At 36.8% G+C, this 24,533-nt stretch overlaps 2 protein-coding genes across 4 annotated transcripts in view; one reads left to right on the plus strand and one right to left on the minus strand.

Moving 5' to 3' along the window:
- The window catches only part of LOC112505752 (protein SPIRRIG-like), a 30,913-nt gene extending 24,969 nt beyond the window's left edge, over positions 1–5,944 (plus strand). For 2 of the 3 annotated variants that reach the window (XM_025109714.1, XM_025109712.1), the window contains 4 exons: positions 628–921; positions 1,823–2,129; positions 2,804–2,950; positions 4,195–5,944. In XM_025109714.1, the coding sequence (XP_024965482.1) occupies positions 628–921; positions 1,823–2,129; positions 2,804–2,950; positions 4,195–5,379 (1,933 nt within the window). In that variant the 3' untranslated portion in view covers positions 5,380–5,944. The remainder of the gene's footprint in view (positions 1–627; positions 922–1,822; positions 2,130–2,803; positions 2,951–4,194) is intronic. The other variant, XM_025109713.1, reaches the window with a different exon arrangement.
- Positions 5,945–6,728: 784 nt separating this feature from the next.
- On the minus strand, positions 6,729–19,330 carry LOC112505844 (protein transport protein Sec24-like At3g07100). Its single transcript, XM_025109877.1, has 14 exons — positions 19,220–19,330; positions 15,532–16,662; positions 15,259–15,397; positions 14,288–14,478; positions 12,736–12,843; positions 12,438–12,641; positions 12,039–12,270; positions 11,447–11,596; positions 11,159–11,315; positions 10,133–10,260; positions 9,730–10,052; positions 9,458–9,646; positions 7,989–8,230; positions 6,729–7,044 (listed from the first exon to the last, which is right to left on the minus strand). Exons 2-13 carry the CDS (start codon positions 16,609–16,611, stop codon positions 8,003–8,005), a joined length of 3,129 nt encoding a protein of 1,042 aa, XP_024965645.1. The 5' UTR covers positions 16,612–16,662; positions 19,220–19,330; the 3' UTR covers positions 6,729–7,044; positions 7,989–8,002.
- Positions 19,331–24,533: the final 5,203 nt, after the last annotated feature.

Below are 24,533 nucleotides of genomic sequence, written 5' to 3' on the forward strand. Positions count from 1 at the left end.
AACTTGCTCTCGCAATTTAAAAACTCACTCTTTCCATCTATGAACCACCCAAACAAAAACCTTTCCGATCTATATAGACAGATTAATCCATATTGACAGTTTTAGCATAAGGGAATGTTTGTTAGCAGCTTAATGAGACTCGCAGCTTATTTGGTCAGCTATACATGACTGTTTGGTAGTGGCTTAATGATATAGAAAGCGGCGTATTCAGTAAGCTTCTAAGGGGAGCTTTATGCAGAAATCCAAGTTTTTTTTTCCAAACATGCCCTTCCCATATACAAAACATGCTCATTCCATGTATGAAAAAACCATCTGAAACAAAAACCTTCTCAATCTATACAGTCGGACCATACAGGACTTGATGGAAAACCAACCAAACTGCCCCTTTATTGATATAAATATGCTTACTAACAAGATCCATGATACCTGGTGCAACCTTACAGAGTTATTGTTTCCATCAATGTTTGTTTAATGTGCACTCCATAAAATATGGTATATCCTCATTCATTTTCTTTTCTACGCGTATATAAGCAAGCTTTTGTGCTATGCTGAGCTTATTTATTAAGCCTCACTTTACAAAAATATTAGCAATGGCGTTAAGCTTACATAAGTTCTTTTCATTAATAGGTTGGACACCACAATATCGGGATCGGTTAAACAAGAAAGCACTTTCAAGATTATGGCTAAATCCTTCTCCAAGAGGTGGCAAAATGGAGAAATTAGCAACTTCCAGTACCTTATGCACCTCAACACACTTGCGGGTCGTGGGTACAGTGATCTTACTCAGTATCCTGTCTTCCCTTGGATTTTGTCAGATTATGAGAACGAAAATTTGGACTTCACCAAACCAGAAACATTCCGTAGACTTGACAAGCCCATGGGCTGTCAAACAATAGAGGGGGAGCAGGAGTTCAGGAAAAGGTTGGCATCATCTATATCTTCTTTTTTGGCTCTTCTGATTTTCTGGCTTTTTGGTATCAGGCAACGTTTTAAAAGGCAGAATCGGGCCTCGAGGGTTTTCCCTCAACGAGGCGAGGCAAGGTGTAATCCTCGAGGCGGAAATATATATATACCAAAATACGTATATATACTACAAAATTTATATTATACATTTATATACAATTATATATATATATATATATACACACACATAAGGTCAGGTTCAGGGGAAAACTGGAAAGAAATGAAAAACTAAGGAACAACCTGGTAACCGTTCATCTGAATGATAACGTGTATACGTGTATAAAAACCAGAAACAACTTCAATTACTTGTATCCACAGGGTGTTACTCGGTTTTTCATATTTTTTGGGTGTTTCTCAGTTTTATACAATACTAAATTACTAAGGGCGCTGGTTCTTGACATAGGAAAGAGTGAAACCGTGAGATAGTCTCAAAGGGTGTTGAAAAATTGGTTGCTTGGTGGAAGAGGAAGGTCAAACCACACTTTTTGATTGAGAGGAGAAAGTAATAGTTATTTGGGTTTTAAAATATTAAAAGCACACATTGGGGCCATCGGGCCTTAACTTTTAGTTCTTCAAAAAAGACACTTATACTACAAAGAAAAGTACTACTACTGCCATAAAGCTTATAAGAAAGCCAAAAAAAACCATCACCAAAGGAGATCATCTGAGGCGTTTGCCTCAGCCTTACCAAACCGCCTCCCTGAACCAAGGCTTAAGCCTCGTCCAGGGTCCAAGAGGCGCTGCATCAGGTGCGGTTTGGGCCGCCTCGCCTCGAACGATTTTTAAAACCATGGTATCAGGAAAACTGCCCTTGTCTTTAGTCATTCATGTCGATTCTTTATTATTGGTTCATTATCAGGTATGACAGCTGGGATGATCCTGAGATTCCCAAATTTCATTACGGTTCTCACTATTCGAGTGCTGGAATCGTCCTCTTCTATCTTATACGCTTGCCACCATTTAGTACAGAAAATCAAAAGCTGCAGGGTGGGCAGTTTGATCATGCTGACCGGCTTTTCAATAACATACGTGATACATGGTCAAGTGCAGCTGGAAAAAGCAACACCTCAGATGTAAAGGAATTGGTCCCGGAATTCTTTTATATGCCAGAGTTCTTGGAAAACCGTTTTGATCTTGATCTTGGGGAGAAACAATCAGGAGAAAAGGTCTGTTGAAGTTCATATCTTGGAAGTTAACCTTCTTCGGGCCTGTTTGTTAGCAACTTAACGAGCTTAATGAGACTTACAGCTTATTCGATCAGCTATACATGACTGTTTGCTGATGGTTTAATGATATAGAAAGTGGTTTATTCAATAGGCTTCTAGGGGGAGCTTTATGCTGAAGGCCAAAAAAGAAGTTTCAAACATTCCCCTACCGGTTAAAAAACCACGCTCATTTCATGTATGAAAAAACTCTTCCAAACAAAAATCTTCCCAATCTATACCGACGGAATAATCCATACAAGACTTTGGGGCTATTTGGTTGGTTTTCCATTAAGTTCTGTATGGATAAAGCTGTCTGTGTGGATTAATTTGTCTGTATAGATTGAGAAGGTTTTTTCATAGATGAAATGAACATGTTTTTTATTGGGAAGGGCAGGTTTGTGAAAAACTTGGTTTTCTGCATAAAGCTCCCCCTAGAAGGTTAGAGAATAGGTCACTATCTATATCATTAAGCCACTGCCAAATAATCATGTATAGCTGATAGAACAAGCTCGAGTCCGATTAAGCTCATTAAGCTGCTAACAAACAGACCCTTGATGGAAAACCAACCAGACAACCCCTTACATTTCTTGAAGTTTCTTGTACTTATCAGACGATACTTTTTTTGTGATTACCAGATTGGAGATGTTGGATTGCCTCCTTGGGCAAAAGGTAGTACTAGAGAGTTCATCAAGAAGCATAGGGAAGCTCTGGAATCTGATTATGTTTCGGAGAATTTACATCACTGGATCGATCTTATTTTCGGTTACAAACAACGAGGGAAGGTATGTATCGATGTTCTTTACATTTCTATTTCCTTTCATATGATAGGGGAACACTTTTGCACTTGGCTTTTCGTGAAAAACGTAACCGTTCCGAGACTTTCGGTCCATAACCGGTCAGTCTCTGTCCTAAGCTGGTCCTGGGCCGGGCCGGGCCCATTTTGGCCATCGCTAAATCGCTAATTGTAGAGATGGCATGGATTGATCCTAAAAGATCTGGTCTGGTCAACCTAGTCCAAAGCCCGGTCCAGTCTGGTCTGATCTGATTCGATCTGGTTTTGGTTGGGTTTGTGTAATCTGTTTTTTAATTTTAATGAAAATTAATCTAATACGTCATTAATAACTATTACATATAATAATTATTAACATTACAGTTATTCAATTATATATTGTTCATGATTTAACAATTCATTTACTGTATTAAACATTATAAAATATAAATTTACAAATGGATTTATGAAAATGTACTTAAATACTGTTATACATTGAAAAATGAAAACATAAGAAATGCTTTGATTTTGATTATATTAATTTTAAGAGTAAATTATTTTTTTCATCTCTGTGATTTGTTAAAAATTGTGATTTCCGTCTCTGTGGTTTAGAAATTACGGTTTTCGTCCCTATGGTTTAGAAATTGCGGTTTTTGTCTCTATGGTTAATTCATTGCTCTTTTCGTCCTTATGATTTACAATTTATTGTTGTTTCGGTCCTTATGGTTTAAAATTATTTACTGTTTTGGTCCCTTGTAAGGTAGGAATTAGTCCAGGGACGAAATTAGCAATAAATTGCGATCTGTAGGGACGAAAATCGCAGTTTCTGAACCACATGGATGAAAGTTGAAATTATTAACAGACCACATGGACGAAAATCATAATTTACTCTATTTGTAATTACAGTCATGAAGTCTTTTTAATAAATTCGAACTTTTTAAAAGTGAGTTGGTCTGCATCCGGTCCAACCCGGTCTTCGAATGGGTCCAATTTTATTATCTGATCTGGGCTTTATTCGGTCCTAAAAGGATTGGTCCGGGACCGATCCATCTCAAAAAAGATTGGACCGGGTAAGGACCGGCTGCCAGGTCTTGTCTGGTCCGGCCAAATAAAGTTACGGTCTGGTCCGGGACTTGTCGGGACAGCACAGTCTGGTCCTTTTATCCATCTCTATGTGATTACATACCAAAATTGTTATAATGCTCCTGAATATTTTCTCCACCTGTTGAAAATACGGAAATTTCCCGATTTTGACAGGCGGCTGCGGAAGCTGTAAACGTTTTCTACCACTACACATATGAGGGGAGTGTCGATATAGATGCAGTTGCAGATCCCGGAATGAAAGCAGCGATTCTTGCTCAAATTAATCACTTTGGCCAAACACCGAAGCAACTTTTCCAAAGGCCGCACGTGAAGAGGAGGACGGATAGGAAGCCGCCCCTTAATCCGCTTAAGTTATCCGCACGTCTTAGCCCACACGAGATTCGTAAGATTGAATCTTCTATAGCGCAAATTGTTACCATTAACGACAAGATTTTAATGGTGGGCACAAACAACTTTATCAAACCGAGGACCTACGCCAAGTATGTTTCGTGGGGTTTCCCCGATCGTAGCTTGAGGTTCATGAGCTACGATCAAGATCGGCTTTTGTCGACCCATGAAAACCTTCACGGAGGCCACCAGATCCAGTGTGCGAGTGGTAGCCACGATGGTCAACTTCTGGTCACCGGTGCCGATGATGGGTTGGTTTGCGTTTGGCGGATAGGAGCCTACGGTGGACCCCGTGCACCACGAAGATTGACCTTGAAACAAGCCCTTTGTGCTCACACGGCTAAAGTCACCCGTCTTTACGTTTGCCAGCAGTACATGACGATTATAAGTGGTTCAGAAGACTGCACCGTCATCATATGGGATCTCAGCTCTTTGGTTTTTCTCCGACAGCTTCCCGAGTTCCCGTTTCCGATTTCGGCTGTATACATGAACGACTTGACCGGCGAAATCGTGACTGCGGCAGGCATTTTGCTTGCAGTTTGGAGCATAAACGGAGACTGCATCTCCGTTGTCAACACATCTCAACTACCATCCGATATTATCTTGTCTGTAACGACTTGTACGTTCTCCGATTGGCTCGAAACGAACTGGTACGTATCGGGTCACCAAAGTGGAGATATTAAGGTATGGCAAATGGTTCACAGTTCTTTTGAAATTGCTAAAACTCAAAAACATCCTTCTGCAAATGTGCATTGTGGGTTAGGTCTCAATGGTAAATTACCAGAATACACATTATTGCTACATAAAGTACTCAAGGGCCATAAGGATTCAGTCACTGCACTTCATCTTTCAAGTGATATGAAGTTATTGTTGAGTGGTGATTCTGGTGGCCATTTGTTCTCATGGACATTTCCAGATGAAACTTTGAGAAATTCAGTTAAACGGGGGTGATCGAGATGCGACGGTTTTAGTAATTTGGCAAAAAAAACCCAATTGGGTTCGGTGTCCATCCTTCAAAGAGGGCTTGTGACGAGTCAAAGTCAAAGTCAATCTTACGCGAAAAGGGTTGGCCGGGGATTGAGAAAGGGATGAACAAGGGTGAAGAAAGGGCCAAGATTGGTTTCGGGTGAGTGAGATCTTGGCTTTGCAAAAAGATTATAAAGACAAAGGACACGGTACCCTTACGAAAGCATTATAAGCAAACAATAATTCTACCTAAATGAGGCAAACGTTTACATCACTAATGATGACTCAAAGCTTACAAGTTGCATTGTGGGTCGTGGGTTTGTGACGACTCGGAGTTGGGTGTTATCGTGATTTTCAAACTTGTGATGGAGATGTGGAAAGGGAAAACAATTTGTTGATTTGTTGTACATAGAAGGTGTGGGGCTAAATTTATTGAACTTTTGGGGAGGTGTTTGTGGTGGTGACGATGGATGGGTCATGGGTGCACTGCGCACACTGTTTTGGCTCGGGATGTACAGTTCCATTTTGTAAGTTATGTTTATTTGTTATAGTTATACAATTATATAATCGAAAATGAAATTTTCATGAGGGTGTCCTTTTTTAGAAATGTTGTTTAGATGATGATTTATTGAGAGTGAGGTAAGTTAAAGAACTGTAAAAAGGTTACTTTGTCCGGTCTATAACCGTTTGACGAAAATGCCCGTCATAAAAGAGAAATGTAAAAGGGATATGGGTGCGTTTGGTATCTAGATAGGTAAGAACGAGACAAGTGAAAACATTGTGAAAAGGTTACTCTGGTGTAACAGGAATAAGTGAATGTTTGTCGTATCAAGTCTTGTCCGGTCTAAAACCGTTTGATGAAATGCCTCTCATAAAAAAGAAGAAACATGTTAATGGAATTTATGTTATACTTGTAAAAAAAACATAGATTTAATTAAAATCTTATTTTTAAGGTTCTACAACCTAGAATGAGATTCAACAAAAAACCTCAAAAATTAAAAAATATCTTAATAAAATTCATCTGTAAAGTATGCACATGTGCATACAAGTAATTTTTTTGGTATGCACATGAAACATCTTCAATTACTTGTATGCACATGTACATAACGTACAGATGAACAATTATTAGAATGTTTTTCAAAATTTTATTTTTTTACGATTTTTTCCAGAACCTGGCCTGTTAGACTTGTATCTCTGCTCTTTTTAGCACACTATGATTATAAAGAGAGATAACATAACGTAAAGAAGCTATAGTGAACTTGATGGGTTTCAATTTTCTGCATTTCTTAACCTTACAAAATATCATTTTTGTAAGAATAAAAATACGAGGATTCAACCCAAATACACAGAGATGATGTATACAACACCTTAAAAAGTTGCCTAAAACAAATCATAATACAGAAAATCTATAAAGGGGTAAAATTGACCAAAAAAATACAAAGGAAAACTAGAAATAATTTTTGCAACAAAAATAAAAGGTATATGACACTAGTCTATGAAGCAACAACCCCCATTTTCTCGTGTGGAAGTTCTAAACCACAATTTAGCAAAGCAATGCTCAATCAAACAAAAACCCATTTTCATCTGCTCAAAGAACCAGCATCTGAATTTGATACCAGCAGTGGAGAAAAATGAGACCAATGGTGTCCCCTGGCACAAGTCAAAATGTTAAAAATTGAGTTTTAGAATTATAAACGGAAGACGTAAAAGAGAATGAACAAAAGTTTCTAAACGAAACCAAAGGGTCATTGGCCTAACAGTGTATAGGTTACCGGTAGAGTGTAGCCTTCTAAGAGGTTAAAGGTTCAAATCTCATCAAAGGTGAAGCGTGGGCATGTGAATATTTGTCGTATATAAATATTATATACTTCAACAAAATGCTTCATGTGCACGTGAAACCCATATGTTTCTAAATTTTGTACTCCAATTCAATACGTATTCTACCTCTAAAAAGACACGAGAACTCAGGTGTTGGTATATACAAAAGGTGAATGCAGAAAAGTTTCCGAGCCGAGCACATAATAATTAATATAATGTAAGATAAATGATGATTTAATCATAAAAAATACGGTTTAATTGACAATAACATATATTTGGTTTTTTTTTTTTTTTTTTGCAACGACCAAGTGGTTTTTTTCTTTCCTTTTTACTGTTACCAAGGATTTTTTTTTTAAAAGGAAACATGATTCAAGCTTGCAACATGCAAGTGACTTTTTGTTAACTTAAGAGAGCACAAGTCAAATTAAAGCGGGTGCACATTTAAGACCCCTAAAAGTTTTTATTAACTTAGGAGAGCCACTTGCACTGGGATGATAGAGCGGGGGCAGGGACCCCCTAGCCTATTACTGAATCCGCCCCTAGGTATATAATGCTAGTTATGAAAGCATAATTTCAATCTTTTGGGTAGATTTATCAACAAATCAGAATTTAAAACCAAAAGGGTCAATGGCCCAGCAGTATCAGGGTTAACGGCAGATCCCAGCCTCCATGGAGGTCAAGGATTAAAACCACACTACAGGTGAGAAGTGTGTGAGTTTTACCGTATATAAGTATTATATAATTCAAAAAAGATCAGAAGATTAAATGGAAATTACCTGCATATTACACATTATTGCTGGACTTGCCGATGTATCTGAAGTATCCAGTCAACGTAGCCGTTCATACCACCAACTTGGTCCTCAACTAGATTTGAAAGTAAAAAGAAACCTTCCCGAGGCTGTTCACCTTGTCTCACAAGATGACATAAAGGATAATATGATGCATCAGCCCCTCTAAGTTTCATTAGTATCGCCATCAGCTTTCTTGACATTTCGTTCTCACGTTCAACGAGACTTACCTGATTCTCAAAACAGTAATTATAATCAATAAAGATCATAAGCTATAGCAACAGTGTTCAAATAGCTTATTCAATGACGTACTCGTACATTGTATTAGCTAGAGTGTATTGTCCTCCCTCCATACCAAAAAAAATGTCCGCAATGAAAATACACAGTTTTAGGAAGATATATAATTATTACACTTTTAGTTAAACAAGTGACAATTTTACCCTTGATAAAAAAATCACACAGTTTTAAAAATGTATAATTATTCCACTAATGAAATTCTCCAATTCATCAACACTTAAATTTCATGTGCCATAATCAAGGGTATAATTGGAAATTATGACTATCTAGGTGGACACTTGTTCCAGAATAAACATAAATAGAAATGTGGCCACTTATTTTGAGACGGAGGAAGTAGTTTTAACGACAATATAATCCTAAACATTTAATAACGAATTCCTCTAGACACCTTGATTCGTCACAGACACACCAGAAAGAGAACAAAGTTCTCACTTTCCAGTGCAAGGCATCCATTCAAGTCTCATTCTTCCCCCCTCCTCCCTCCCTCCCTCTTTTCACCAACCAATTTTTTTCTTTGTATTAGGGGATTTATGAAACAGTAGGGAGATTGATGAGCATGTTAGTCATAGCCAACACCTCTCAGCAACACATGCATATTTTCCATCTCTTTCCACAAACCAATATTAACAGCACTGTGAACTGTAAAAGATTCTAATACATAGAGCAAGAAAGCATGTTTGCATATTATTCCATTTTAATTTTATACGCATGTAAAAGATTCTACCACAATATAATGTGTTACACATATAGGTATATAGAATGAGGTTCAGGTAAAACCACCCCCCAAAAAATGAAAAACTGAGGAATACTCTAGTAACCGTTCATTTGTAGGTATGCACATGTATATACAAGTAATTGAAGATGTTTACTGCATTTAATGCACATGTGCATACCAGAAAAACTACTTACAAATTACTTGTATGCACATGTGCATACCGTACAGATGAATGGTTGCTATGGTGTTCCTCAGTTTTTCATTTGTTTTTGCGGTTTTCCCATGAACCTGACCCTATGTATGTGTGTATATTATGTATATGCATGAAGATATATGTGTGTATGCTTGAAAATGCGCATGCTTAAGTATTTAAATATTCCAATAGTCAATGAGTGGGGAGTCTGCATGATGCATAAAACCTAGATTGGTAGAGGAAGGATCATACCCTCGAGAAGTCCGTAGCAAAATCTTCCCCAACGAGATTCCTGGATATATCAGGCGAAAGCATTTGGCCAAACCAAACAACCAAACGGAAACCATCGTCATATACAAAAATTCCTCTAGAATCTAAGCTCTCTGCAGCAAGTGGCAGTCTTTTACAAAGTTTCTCAAACTCATCCGCCTGTGTAGATGACTGCATATAAACACATGTAACTCCCTGACATCAGAATGGGAAAAGCAGGATTGAGAAACTCATAATGTGATAAACGGGTTTACCTTCACAAGATATTCATCTACACGTAGCAAGCTAGGATACAAAAGCTTTAACATCTTTTTAACAGGCAAAGCCATCATGGTGAAACCGGCTGCACAGCGTTCATCAAGCTGTGAATCAGCATATCCACCACGAAGGGCTGTTGATTTACATAGAGCCAACCCATATAGGGGTAAATATTTCAGCGATTCTGGATAAATCATCCTTGTTCCTACACGGTGCTGTACCGCATAGAGATTACGATATTCTTTAAGGGCTTTGACAATTCTCAGTTGAATAGCATTACGAGCCTCTTCCAGTTTGTAGGACAAAGATTTTTCTATAGCTGCATATAATTGAAATCCTTGATATATAAATATGCAACCAGATTACTTCATTTTGGAAGAAAAAGGGAGATCTTCTTACCTAATCTACCAAGCAACGAAACAACGGCACCAGTATCTGCCTGACGGTACATCTCTCCTAAATCAGCAACCACTGACGCTGCAGCAGTGTGTACTCTAATACGTCTTTCACCGGAAGATGAGGTGTGTCTTTTAATTGTTAAGTATTCACAAAAATTTATCAAAAATCAACTAGATTGTGAGGCAGATATGTGCAAGTGATATTCCTGCCCAAATTAACAATCACGCTGAAATAGTAATATAGATTTTAATTTTTAATATGAACCAGAAATGCAGAATTGCAAACCACCGAAGAAGTATGCATGTTTGATAATAACCAAGTGAAAACATCAACAGCAGGAAGAAGTTTTTTGTCGCACAAAATAAAGTAAAAAGTGGAGTAACATTTGATGTTGAGATTCAGGGGCCTTTTACCAAACGCTTACCGGCAAGAGTCACTACTCTCACTTACCTTATGTGGCCTTAGTTGGTAACGTTCCTTGCCATCAAAATGGAATGATGGTAAGCGTGTATAACCCGGTAAGCGCTTACGGTAAGAGTCATCACCCTCGCTTACCGGGTAAGAGTCATCACCCTCGCTTACCGGGTAAGAGTCATCACCCTCGCTTACCGGGTAAGAGTCATCACCCTCGCTTACTGGGTAAGACTCTCGATCCTTGCCTTCCCTCTTACCAGGTAAGATTCTCGGTCCTTGTCATGTTTACCCGGTAAGGCAATTAAACCAGTAAGCGCTTACCAAGGTAAGTGTTTAATAAACGGCTCCAGTTTCATTCCTAAGAAGGACTTCTCATAAAAGTAGCAAGTCAGATGAAAGAAATACTGTATGTTACTCAAGGAGCATACTGTTTATGACAAAAACTGAAAGTTCGAATACGAAAAGAAAGACATTTAGACTTTGGAAATTGGTAAAAGAATGTGCCACAAAGAACACATGTTGAAGAAGCATCGGATGGGATAATAAATTAAGCAAACCTCAAACACAGAATTGAAAAGAAAAATCTGGGAACTCAAAATAAGTGAAGGATACAATAAAGCAACTTGAAAATACACAATCTGAGTGGTAAGCAACGTCTCTTCAAGAGCAAACTGCATTGCATAAGCTTTGTCGCAGTCAACAGCGGGAAGTGCTAATAGATCAGTGGATCTTAACATGAAATTCCCATGATACGAAGTGAAACGCACCCCTATAGAAAAGAACTAAAAAATTAGATTTCTATGGAAAATGAAAAACAAGATAATCACCTGCAAAATCACCTTACTAGGATGAGAATACGCAAGTAGCATTTTATGTAGCCTCAGGGTAAATAAGACCAACCTTTCCCACATCTGATACGCATTACAGCTTCCCAAGCAGTTTCTCTAGTGAGGTCTCTAGCCAACTCATGCCTCAGTTTGTCTTTGTGGATGGCAGAATGAAAGCTTGGATAGTAATAGACTTGACCACCTGTATATTTTGCCAAGGTACCTAAGGTGGAAAGTAATAAATGTATTATTCGTCATCTGAAGACAAGAAATTGCTTCAGCTGGAAGTGCAACCAGGAGGTAACAATTATCGGTACATAACTTCAAAAACAAAAAACTTCAAAGGTTAATAAAATGGCATAAGAGATAAATTTGTGACCCACTGAATTCACAGAATGATATACATCAAAAAGGAGAAACAAGTTCAGTGTTTATCAAGGACCATGGAGTAGTTTTATGGTCTGTTAAACTTCAATAAAACGATATTTGTATAACTTTTACATGTCTGAAGAAAGAGACATGACATAGATGGGGTACCATCACCACCAAATCAGAACAAGGATCCAATAAAATAAAAGGAAAGCACATCAGTCAAGTTAGGTTAAGCATAGCCTTCCAGTTAAGGGTATGTGTATTGTAGAATGAAGTTCACCATCAGAACATACCTAGGGAAGCTATATCAGTATATTTGTCACTGAATGCATAAACATTCACTGCAACCTGGTACTTGGTAAAATCAGCAGCCATCTGTTTATAAAACGGGTCTTCTGGTATCCTTAAAGCATGCTCCTTATCTGTTCCATATGCACGGATATCATCTCCTCGCAACCTTAACCGACCGACACCAAGTGATGGAAGAGTACTCTGGAAAATTAACAATTTCCCTCCCAGTTGGCTCTGCGTCAAAGAAATTATATGATGCCAACTATCAATGTCCACGTAGCCAACCAAATATAGATATATATCAGAATTACCATCATAAGAAACATCATATCATACAAGCAAGTTTATGATGGTTGATATAATGTCACAAATTCAAGTTGTGTAGAACTGAAGAAACTTACCATAACCATGAAAGCTGCTTTAAGGGCTGGCCCAAAAGCAGATTCCACGTTCACGTTGTCCTGAAACATGGAAGGCAGGCTATCCAGGAATGCATCCACCACAGTTCTAGATTCTGACAAGTTGACAAGGAGATCATCTGGCAACGGAATAAATATATCATCCAAATCAGAGACCACCATCATTTGTGGTTGTGTCAAAGACGACTGGCAATACAAAAGAAGTGGTTCAACATTAGTTAGCAATATATTAGAGAAATGACAGCATGTTTTATGGCCAATAAGTCTCTAAATCACTTGCCTTCATATTGTAAAAATGAATTGTGCTGTCGAAAGTTATGAACCCGATCTGTGTTCTGGGGTTGCCTGGCAATCTATCCAAACAAGATTTGATAGTTTGTGCAATCACCTAAAAGATCAAAGAGAGGAGCAATAACTAGCAGAGCCAAAGAGTAATGAATACATACACTTCAAGATGTAAACCAAGTTCATAACATATAGACTATACAGGTAAGGCCATTTATAAACATTAATTCAAAGGCATAATGCATCATGGGTAGAATCAGAGTTGCTGAATTTTTTTTTGTTTTTGTTTGATATGCTAAATGGTCATACATCCATGAATTAGTTATTTAAATCATAGAAAACCCCACAGATATGTTATCAAGAACATCTGAAGACGGTAATCTCATCAACCATGTGGTTGTTAGAATGTAACTGCCTACTTGAATTATAAGATTACCAAAGATCTAATAGAATAATAAAAATCTGAAAGTATACGGTATCTGAATTGGTGAATCACAGTGAGTCATGATCGTGCGTGATTCCATTGTTGTGTGTTCAGTTTGGGTTTCAAGCCACTACCAGAGGAAAAAACCATTAAACCCGTCACCAATTTTGACCTTCCTTTCAACAGCGTAAGAATTTCAAAGCCAAAAGAAATGAACAAAAAAAGAGTAGAGGGCTGCTGCATTTCTTTTTAAGTCTTCTAGTATTCAAGTTCTTCATGACTTTCTAATCATCAAACTCTAGTCTTCTTCACTTTTGGTCCTTCACATTTACCTGATGGCGGTGACACAATATCTTTGAAGTTTGAATTATTTAAGGATCTAGCCGCACTTGCCTATCGGAATGTTTTTGGTATTTTGACACTAAAGAAGCTACTTAAAGTTTCAGTTATGGAGGTTATTGGGTACTGTCATGCTAGTACATCACCTCAATTTGATTTTCTGTCTTAATAATTGTGTGCTTCACATGGTTGGATATGCTTAAACATGCTTTTAATTTTCCCCAAACCTTACAAATTAAGGTCACAGCTCATGTTTGAGTGCTTTCCAATACACAGTACAGTTTCACGATATGGCTTGATTAGCAATTCAAGGGTTGTCACTCACAACACAATGCTGTAAATGCAGACAAAAAGTGCTTAATCTGATAAGTCTATAAGATCTTTGAATCAAATGTTTTATACTCATTAAACATGTTTCTTAATTCTCTTCAAACCTTGTTAATTCAGGCACAATTCATTATCCCAGGTTCTCGTTTCACAATGGATCACAAAATATGTTAATTTGTGATTTGAGGGTTCTCACCCTCAAAACAATGTTATATGCAAACAAAATGTACTTATTCTGATATTCATATAAACTATATTAACTTGTAATACAGTTGGCCTTTCATATCATATGCATAGATCACAGTTCCAGTGGAGAACTGAGGTAACAGATAAGTTGCACCATTTCACATCATTAAGTACAATTAATAATAATAATTTGCACAAGCCTTGAATAATACATACATGTCAGGATTACAACAGGTATGATTTGCCAAGCCATATTCCAGGAGAAGGGTACCTCAAGCATTCCACTTTGAATGGAGTATATGGATACATCGATCAAGAAAAAATATAGCGGTGGCATAGGTGGCCGCACCATGTATTCAGCTGGAGCAACAAATTCCACACAACCATTTGTAAGCTCAGGGCGTTGATCTAAATCAACTCTTTTCCCAGAGGCGTCCAAGTGAGCGAAATAATCATTTTGTACTGTACAATTATGGTAGAAATTGATTAGCACGGCTGAAGAAGTGGTTGATGTAAGATGTGTATCCACTATCCAATATGAAATTCAATAGCAAATGGTTCTTGCTTTAAAACTAATATATAAATGAAAACAAATGAAAATGCGGACTACCTGCACCTGGACAGAAAGACCCAAATGGTTGGAACATGAACAAAAATATTAAGCAGAAGACCTGTATGGTTCTTCCCTAAATAATGTAAAAGTGTGTTTATATTATTAACACCATTTCCCAGGCACAGAAGAAAGCTTCCAAATTGACAGGAGCAGATGATCTCATTTACATGCAATGGTCACTAGTTACAATGGTTGACACTTGACACAGTACTCACCCACTCAGACAAGAGTAACAGCAATATCAGTTCTAGGAGTCAAACTTCATGCCAAATATAGAAACACTACAAATGTAACTATAACAACAGCAACAGCAAGGAAGTTACATTAAGTTATTGAAGTCCATATGCAACATATATATGGGTATGAAATAGCTGTTGTGAGTCAAAACTAGAAAACAGCATCAAAGATAACAAGTTCAGAACTCACAACAAATACAGTACTCTTCGGAAAACAACATATGGGAAAGAGGTAGTGACAACTGGCGAACATCAAAAAGATCATCTAAGAAACCTCAATTAACAAAAGGGAACTCTATGTGATGATATACTGTCAAAGGAGTTTTGCTAAACCTGTCACTTCCAATTGCAGACAGTCCACATCATAATTCTAAAATGGATTTAAAGCATTACCATCATTGAGCAAAGCACAGATATTGCATCGCCACTTTCTTCCACTATCAGTAAAAGTCACATATGGGTTCACATATGTACGACATCTTCTACACCGCACAATGCCTGTTGTTGCAAAATTAACAATTGGCACTTCCTCCTGAAAAAGTTCAAAAGTAAATAAAACTGTTTCTTAAGATATAACAAGCCTTTTATCCCAAAATAGTTGGTCTAAGTGTTTTGTTGAACCTAAATTGTATATTCATTGTAATTGCTCTGACTGTATATGCTCACCCCTTCAGGAGCTTCTGCCAGTGGACAAACAACTGCTCCAAGAGGCAAGTGCCACCTTGAAACCAGAGACTGAGAATTTGGTATGGCACTAGTTGTAAGCCGCAGATATCTAGAATTGCAGTTCATGGGATACATCTGAGTAAAAGAACTTGGTTCCACATCACCATCCAGTGGTCTTGGCAAAACTTTAGTGTCAAGCCCAGCATCAAAAGATCCTGGGACTGACCCGATAGAAAGTGAGCTGAAGTCTTCTACCAATCCTGGCATAACTCCTGTTGGAGGTGTGGAGCCTCCTACATACATTCCTAGAGGAGATGCAACGGGTGGAGCTGGTCCATAACCACCTTGAGAGGAGAAGGGGGCAGATGTGGTGGGCGGAGGTGGAGCATAACCTCCTTGATGAGAAACAGGTGCTGCTGGTGTTGCTGTGCTACTCTGTATACCCGGATAGCCAGGCCAAGCAGATGATGAGGAGGCCCGGACAGCATCAGGATGAGATGGCCCCATTGGAGGTTGCGGTCGCTGCATATTTGAACTGGACGAAAAATACTGTGAATTTACCAACTGAGGAGCATTATTGCTAGAAAGCACACCGTTCATGCTTGGAGGTGGAGAACCCATAGGCATAGGTTGTATATGGGGTTGACGATTTTGGAAAGTTGGCATGGGTGAAACCTGACTTGGAGGAGGAGGTCTCATTGTTGGAGGCAATACGGGCTGTCCAACAGGAGAAGTGTGTGGTGGAGGTGCTTGAGGTGTTGAAAGGTACGGCGCCGTTGGGAAGCGCTGGAAAGGTCCGGTGGTTGGTGGGCCATATGGAGCAGTAGGCCTACCTGTTTGCATGGGTCTAAAACCAGGAACCGCTGATCCAACCACAGTCCCAAAAGGCAAAGATGGAGCTGTACTTGGGGGAGCAGGCACTGAACTCAGAGGAGCAGGGACTGATGTTGGCCTGAAAGGAGCGGCCTGCGATGCAACCACGGAACGAGATGATGAAAAAAGTGTGTTGCTTTGACGGGCAAAAGGTGGAGCAGATGGCCTTGGATAGTTATTTGCATGGTTGGGATTTTCAGTCCCCATAGCTCGCACCTCTCACACTTATCACGTTATTGCTGAAGTCCCGTAAATGATCTGCCAGAACACAGAATTTGAAGCACATCATTGTGGATAAAGCCAAAAGCAAAATGTACAAATTTCTGCTACAGTGCAATGCGACCAATTCAAAACAGTGTAGGTATATGCACACAACAACATAGACACTCACATATACCTATAGATGATAAAGGCATTTAAGACAAAACCCCCATCCTAGAAATTCAACCATTTGTCCTCTTCTTTCATATGGCAAACATCTGAGAATTTCCAGTTTAGATGATCATTTCACCATATGGTTGTGTCATTGTGTGCTTATATGTACTACTAATGTTGTTATGCATTTATATTTGATAAGACATAGCAATGATTTCATTAATCAAACAACATAATACCAATACAAAGTTACCTACTTCCAAGAGGCAGGTTCTCTCCCTTGACACTTGATGTGGTATTGATGAATTATAACCAAATCAAGCATGCTTCTTTCTTCTCCTAAATCCTTTTCAAATGTGGTAATAATGTAGTTACCATATACATAAATATGGTAACAATATAGTTGTTACTTTTCAATAATATGATTACCATATAGATAATACGGTGATACCGTGATAGTTGTTATTTTTCCTGATACGGTTGCCGCATAGATATATACATATATATCCCTTGATATAACTCCTATGATTGTGCCTGGCATAGACTAGCATGGGCTTAGGCCCATTCACTGTTCTAACATCCATCAGATTAATTCAAAAGTACGTAATGCATATTGTATCTTTTGCTCGTCCAACTTTTCTTCATTCACCTTTTCTGCTAACGGCCTATGTGGACACATGGTCATGGTTAACTTTCAAACAGTATAATAAGAATAGAACAATCACTGTACTAACTTCCTATTCACTTGTGAATAAGGATGTCTTCTCTTTCTCTTTTTCTTCTCTTCTTCTTCTTCTCTTCTTCTTCTTTAGGTGCTTCTTCAAAATACTTTAAGCATCAACATGAAACAACAACAAGTATTATCAAGAACAGAAAGCATGGCTCATCTTGTTGATATCTTTCAGAAGATTGTCAACAAGTATCATCAATAAAAAGGCTTTATAGTGATATTGATAAAGGAGTTCCACTACTTTATCCCCAATAGAGAAATCTTATTACGTTGCCAGGGAAAATAAGAAGAGCTAGAAACTTATAGCACCTGTGTTGGATAAAATAGATAATATCAAATGACATTCCTATAGCCGCCCTCTCCTTTTGGAGTAAGCCAAAGCGGGTGAAGGGGAACATGCATAAACCCAATTCTATCCACTGAGAAACGTGGCAAAGTAAAATCCTAATGCATGACAAACCTAGAAGTTTCAGTAATATACGGACACCCACCCCCTGCGGGTCAGCTGGTTGAGTGCAATGTTAAAAGAAAGGGCAAGTGCACTCGGGGTAAATGTGTGTTCTATCCCCTGATATATAAATTGGACAAACCCCATGGTTTTAATCAAGGAGATAAGAATTTATTCTCGTCTAAGTTTTTAAGTTGTGTCTGAACTCAATACTTTGGAGCACAAATCGTACATGTCGAATACCTATATATGCTTTAGCTTTTCAACAAAAATACAAGGGGCTACTACACAAGAACACTGAATGCAAATTTATATAACCTTCCAAGGAATTCATCACTAGAATTTTGATCAAGCACCTTACACAATAGATTCTGATTTATTTAGGAAATCAAAGGATGTTAATATGTTAATAATTTGTACCGATCAATTTATGAAATCAAAAGATGTTAAATCATAACGAAAAAAGTATTGCCACTAATTACAAACTAATAATGTTACATGGGATCAAAGAACCCATACTTTAGAATTGTAATTCAATATACTCGGTACACTTTTCAACCAAATGAGCTTCAGTTACAACTCAAACACCATCGCTCGAAACACTAACAAAAGACAATCACATAATGCTGTTATAGACAATCTATTGATATCATCAGACATTGGTTGTTAAGCCGTATCAATTAGTTACAAGTTGACACCAAATCAACTTTTATAAGATGCAAACAGGCATAACTAGATACTGGAATGTAAAAACTGGCATGAAACAGTGGTCAGTTAACCATGTACCTAAACATGGAACGAAAGAATCCATGCCTTCACATTAAAAGACCAAATAACTTCCCTTTCTAAACTAAGCAAGCTTCAAACCCAACTCAAAGGTAATTTTCCTTGCCACTGATAAGATGAAGTCACAAAAACAGTAGCTTATTGATATACTTCATCTGACATTAGCTTTGCATCCATAGCAAACAAACAGATTTAATAGCTGAATCAGTATTAATTAAAGGGCTACACACATGCACGGCGAGTAGACTACGCCCAATAAAATCAAATTTGGCATGTTACAAGTGGTCAATTCTATATACCTAAACCTGAAGGTCCTGATCTTCAACAGTAAAACCAAATTAAGAAGATTTAAGCCAATTAACCGTAGGTTAAGCAACACGATTCGGAGCAAATATTGAATCTCGTTAAGAATTGAGCAAGAATGAAATCAAGCACACATCGCTAGTCTCGCCAACAGAGTTATATAAAAAAATTACCTGATCGCAGAGATCTAGCAGAAGATCGTCGGAGAGGAGCGTCGGAGACGGAGATCGGCGATGGAGATGAGTACGTCCACTGATTAGTGTTCTCAAATACTTGGGGACGGTGATTTGGATTTCGGAAAAACACCAAATTCTCCGTCTTCGTTTCAATACCAAAATAATATTTTCTATTATTTTCCTCTTATTATAGTTAATTACAATTATATTATTTTACATTACATTATAAAAGCATCTTAATCATTCTGACAATTTAATTATTCTGCACCAAATCGTTCAGCAACTGCCAAACAGTCTCTTAATCTGAAAACAACATATGAATTATGTTTTAGTAAAGAATTAATCTAACGGTTCTATTTGAGTAGGACGGATCAACGGTGGAGATCCCTTCTCACCGATATTACCTATTGGAGCGGATACCCATGGGTATGGGACCTTAACGGGGTGGAGACAAATTTATTTTCATAACCGAAACAGATCGGATTTATATTATTTTTTTTATTTTTTAATATATGTATATAGTAGGGACTTAATCAAATGAGAATTATATCATTTGTGATAACCGTGAGATCCAATGTAAACCACTCATTTGATATTTAAAAATATTTTTTAAATAAGTTAAAATGGTTATTTAGTAATTTTATATATAGCAATTCATCAAAAGATTTAATTAATTTTTTTAAGGAAACATATTATTCATTTTAATTACGTAATATGTATATTGTCTTTTAAAGATGTCTGTGGATCAAAGTGTATCATACACGGTGATAATGTTCATAATGTATCACAATGTATTTTTGTTGTTTTACAGAGTGTATCATAGTATGCATTAATAAATTATTTTCATTGTTTTAGAAAGGATATTACGATATGTTTTTTTTTTTTTTTAGTTGCTTTACAAATGTATCACAGTGCGTATCTTGTGTGTATGCGTGGGTATCACAGTGAATATCGTTTGTATATGTATTTTGCTAACAATATTTTTTTAGGTATCACAGTGTGTATATTATGTTAACATAAGGTTCGTCGAAATAAGGTTTGCTGGAATAAAGTTCGCCGGAGAGGGGAGAGATGAGATTTCTAAAATCTCAAAAATGCTCTTAATTAATATTTTAAATTAAAATCATCATAATTATTAATTTTCTAATTTAATCTTTGATTTGTGGTCATAAATTACTGAGTTCTCTCTTGAATAGTACCCTAATGTGTGTATAAATAAATAAATATGTATATATATACACACATATTATTAGGGGAGAGATCAAATGCAAACCAATTCATTTATACAAGCTGTATAAACCGTCGATTTCATTGTTTAATTAAATAAAATTGCTTAATGTAATGAACTTGTTTCATATGTTCTTGTTTCTACATAAAAATGAAACGGTTTCATGTATTTTTCATTTTTATGAAATTTGTTTTCTAAAATTAATGTAACGAAGTTGATAATGTCCATAGCTAACGTCCTCCACAATAAAAATGACTAATCAACCCTCATAATTAAATAAGTGAAAAGAAAATTATGATTGGCTGAATGAGGTTTGTACAAATGAATGTATCAAAATAGAATATATCAAATCAGTTTGTTTGTTCTAACTTTTTTTAGTTTTAATTGTTAGAATAGATAAGAACAAGATATAGTTATAAGGAATAATCATTAACATTCATACCATTATCTGTTTTCAGCATCAAGCTAACATACGTATTTGTATTTATGTTCATTAACTCTATTTAATATATGGTATAAATAGGTAGTTATGAGATGCAGTTAAGGATTGACAGTTAATACCTGTTCCTTGATGGAAGGAACCGTTACATCCCTTGTGGCGCCATTTTGAGATTAAAATACAGAAGTCAATCCTGGTGTTTCATTCTCCCGCAAGAACACAAAAAGGACTCTGTWTCTGTCCCATCCAGAGGAGTACTCCAGTGTGTATCTGCAGAAGAACATGGAACAAAATCAGAACACAGCATCTACATCTTCTGGTCAAGGTTAGTGTTTAATCATATTGCTTTAGATCAATAGATTCACAATCTGATGGATTTACTGTTTTATGGAAAACAAAAGTGTAACAATTGGTATCAGAGCCACTATCCTATCAGATTGAATTATTGACATTAAAATCATAAGCAGTCTTAATTAATTCTCAAGAACAATCAGAATCACATATTCTGTGTTCATCATTACCATAAGAATCACGCTCAAAGATTTGATTAGGCTACTTAAAGAACCATCCACATGTCATCAAAGTGAATATGGATGAAYGTAATTCAAGTACTATCAAAATAGTCAAGGAAAGAAATGATATTTGCAGATTAAGAAACTGCAATAATCCAATATTTATGACTATAACATACTGTCACAACAGTTTTTATATAGCATAGATATTGATCAAAGATAAGATTCTGAGTTCTTGATGCTTCCACAGAAGTCGGACTAATTCAGATTCTTATCTTATTTAATATATGCGATTCTGAGTTTTGATACTTCCACAGAAGTCAGACTAACWCAGATTCTCATCCTTTGTTCAGATTGAATTTATACATACGTGCAGAACTGTTTCAAACAGATTAATACAATGCACAACACATGTAAATTCAATAAATATAGCAATTTTTGGGACGAACTATCAATAACTAATTAGACAATTATGTRTATACACATACATGGTGATGCAGGACAGCATCCTMTGAGTATTGTCAATTTTGCACCATTAAATGGTGTAAATTATAAGAAGTGGAAAGAAGACATTGAATTAAACCTGGGAATCTTAGATTATGATCACGTTCTAAGAGAAGACCCACCAGCAGAACCTGCAAATGATGCTTCAAGGGAAATTAAAGCCAAACATCAAGAGTGGCATAAGCACAATAGAATAGCCCTGATTTACATKAAGAAATGCATGACTGATGCAGTAAAGGGAGGAATACCAGACTCCGATCTCGCTAAAACTTATTTTGCTTCGATTGGAGACAAATACAAGGTATCTGATAAAGCAGAAACTGGGTACCTCRTGAATAAATTAATCAGAATGAGCTACAATGGACAGGGAAGCATCAAGGAGTACATTCTGCAAGGAATTGATACCTCCTGCAAACTCAAAGAGATGAAAATTGAAATTGATAATTCATTTCTTGTCCATCTGTTGTTAAACTCATTGCCTGATCAATATAGCCACTTAAGAAGCCTGTATAATACTCAAAAGGAGAAATGGACCTTAGATGAATTGATCTCCATATGTGTCCAGGAAGAATCCGAGATCAAAAACAAAGGAAAGGCAGTGGCTGTAAATCATRTGGAAAAATTTAAGGATAAGAAACACCCAAGATCACAAAAGGGAAAATCTTCCAACTATTCTGTCAAAAATGATAAGACCAAAGGAAAGTTCTCAAAGAATCAAAAGGAACTGAAATGTTTTTTCTGCAAGAAAAGGGGACATTTCAAGAAGGAGTGTGAGGGATTTAAAGAATGGCTGAATAAGAAAGGTACTTATGGTCATTTCTTTTCTTTAGAACCTTTTGATCATGATTGTGGCAATTCATGGTGGTTTGATACTGCCTCACCAATACATATTGTGAATTCAATGCAGGGATTGTCAAAGATAACAATTCCAAGATTGAATGAATCCAAGATATGTACARCAAATGGTCAAGCACTCAAGGTTCAAGCTATGGGAGAATGCAAGCTCTTGTTTAAGAATAATTATGTACTTACATTAAACAATGTATATTATATTCCTAAAATAAAGAGAAACCTTATATCGGGTTCTCAACTTGTATTGGATAATAATGTTAGCTTTTATGCCAACAAAGATAAAACGTTGTTTTACATTGATGATTTCTGTTTTGGAAATGCAAATTTAATATATGGTTATTGGCATATGAATTGCATAAATGAATCTTTTAACAAAAGCTGCAAAAGAACAATATATTCAATAAATAACATAACAGGAGTAAAAAGAAAGTTCAAACAAAATCTATCTTCCTTTTTATGGCATAAAAGGTTAGGACATATTTCTAAATTCAGAATGCAAGAGCTGATTAGGCAAAATATTTTGCCGGAATTGGACTTTAGTGATTTTGGAACCTGTGTGGATTGTTTAAAAGGAAAAATGACAAATTCAAGAAGCTTTAATTCTAGAAGAAGCTGTTGCATACTTGAACTTATTCACACAGACATATGTGGACCATTTCCWATAGAAACCATATGTGGAAATAAATATTTTGTCACATTCACTGATGACTATTCAAGATTCTGCCATGTATACCTTATGGCAGAAAAATCACAAGTATTGGACTGTTTTATAAAGTTTAAAACAGAAGTGGAAAGGCAGAATGAAAAGGACATAAAAGTTGTAAGGTCCGATAGAGGTGGAGAGTATTTTGGGAAATACTCTGAAAAGGGACAACATAAAGGTCCTTTTGCCATTTATTTAGAACAATGTGGTATCAAGGCTCAATACACCACACCATATACTCCAACACAGAATGGTGTTTCAGAAAGAAAGAATAGGACATTGATGAACATGGTAAGAAGCATGTTTGCAAGATCAAACCTACCAAAAWTTTTATGGGGAGAAGCACTGAAGACAGCAAACTATATCTGCAATAGATCCCCTACAAAGGCCATAACAGGTACTCCTTTTGAGCAATGGCATGGCTATAAGCCTAGTTTAAATCATTTTCATGTATGGGGTTGTAAGGCTGAAACTAGAGAATATCATGTGGATCAATTAAGCAAATTGGATTCAAGATCTCTATCAGCCTATTTTATAGGATATTCTGAAAAATCCAAAGGGTATAAATTTTACAACCCTAGTAGAGGCCAAAGGATATTTGAAACCAACAAAGCTATATTCTATGATGAATTGTTCAATGAAGATGACAATTTGCAAGATTCATTAGATATTAAGGAGAATATGGATAATTGGATGATATATCCCGAATATAAACTAGATTCCTCTACTGAGCATGAAGATGTATTAAACCAATCCATGCCCATAATAGAACCGGCTATTACTGTTCATGATGTTGATGATGACATGACTGAGCATATAGAACAAGTCTTAGAAGAGCCTCAACCAGAACCCGTTCCAGAACAGATACAAGAGAACATACAAGAACAAGCACAAAATATGGAAGTGCCCAGAAGATCAACAAGAGAGAGAAGACCAGCAATACCGAATGATTATATCATATACTCGACAGAAGTAGAATTTGATTTGGGAGAAGATAATGATCCACAAAGTTATAAGGAGGCCATGGAATCTGTTAATAGGGAGAAGTGGTCTATGGCTATGAAAGATGAATT

This window comes from Cynara cardunculus (assembly GCF_001531365.2).
Source record: "Cynara cardunculus var. scolymus isolate 2C chromosome LG 2, CcrdV1, whole genome shotgun sequence".
In the NCBI taxonomy this organism is placed as follows: domain Eukaryota; kingdom Viridiplantae; phylum Streptophyta; class Magnoliopsida; order Asterales; family Asteraceae; genus Cynara; species Cynara cardunculus.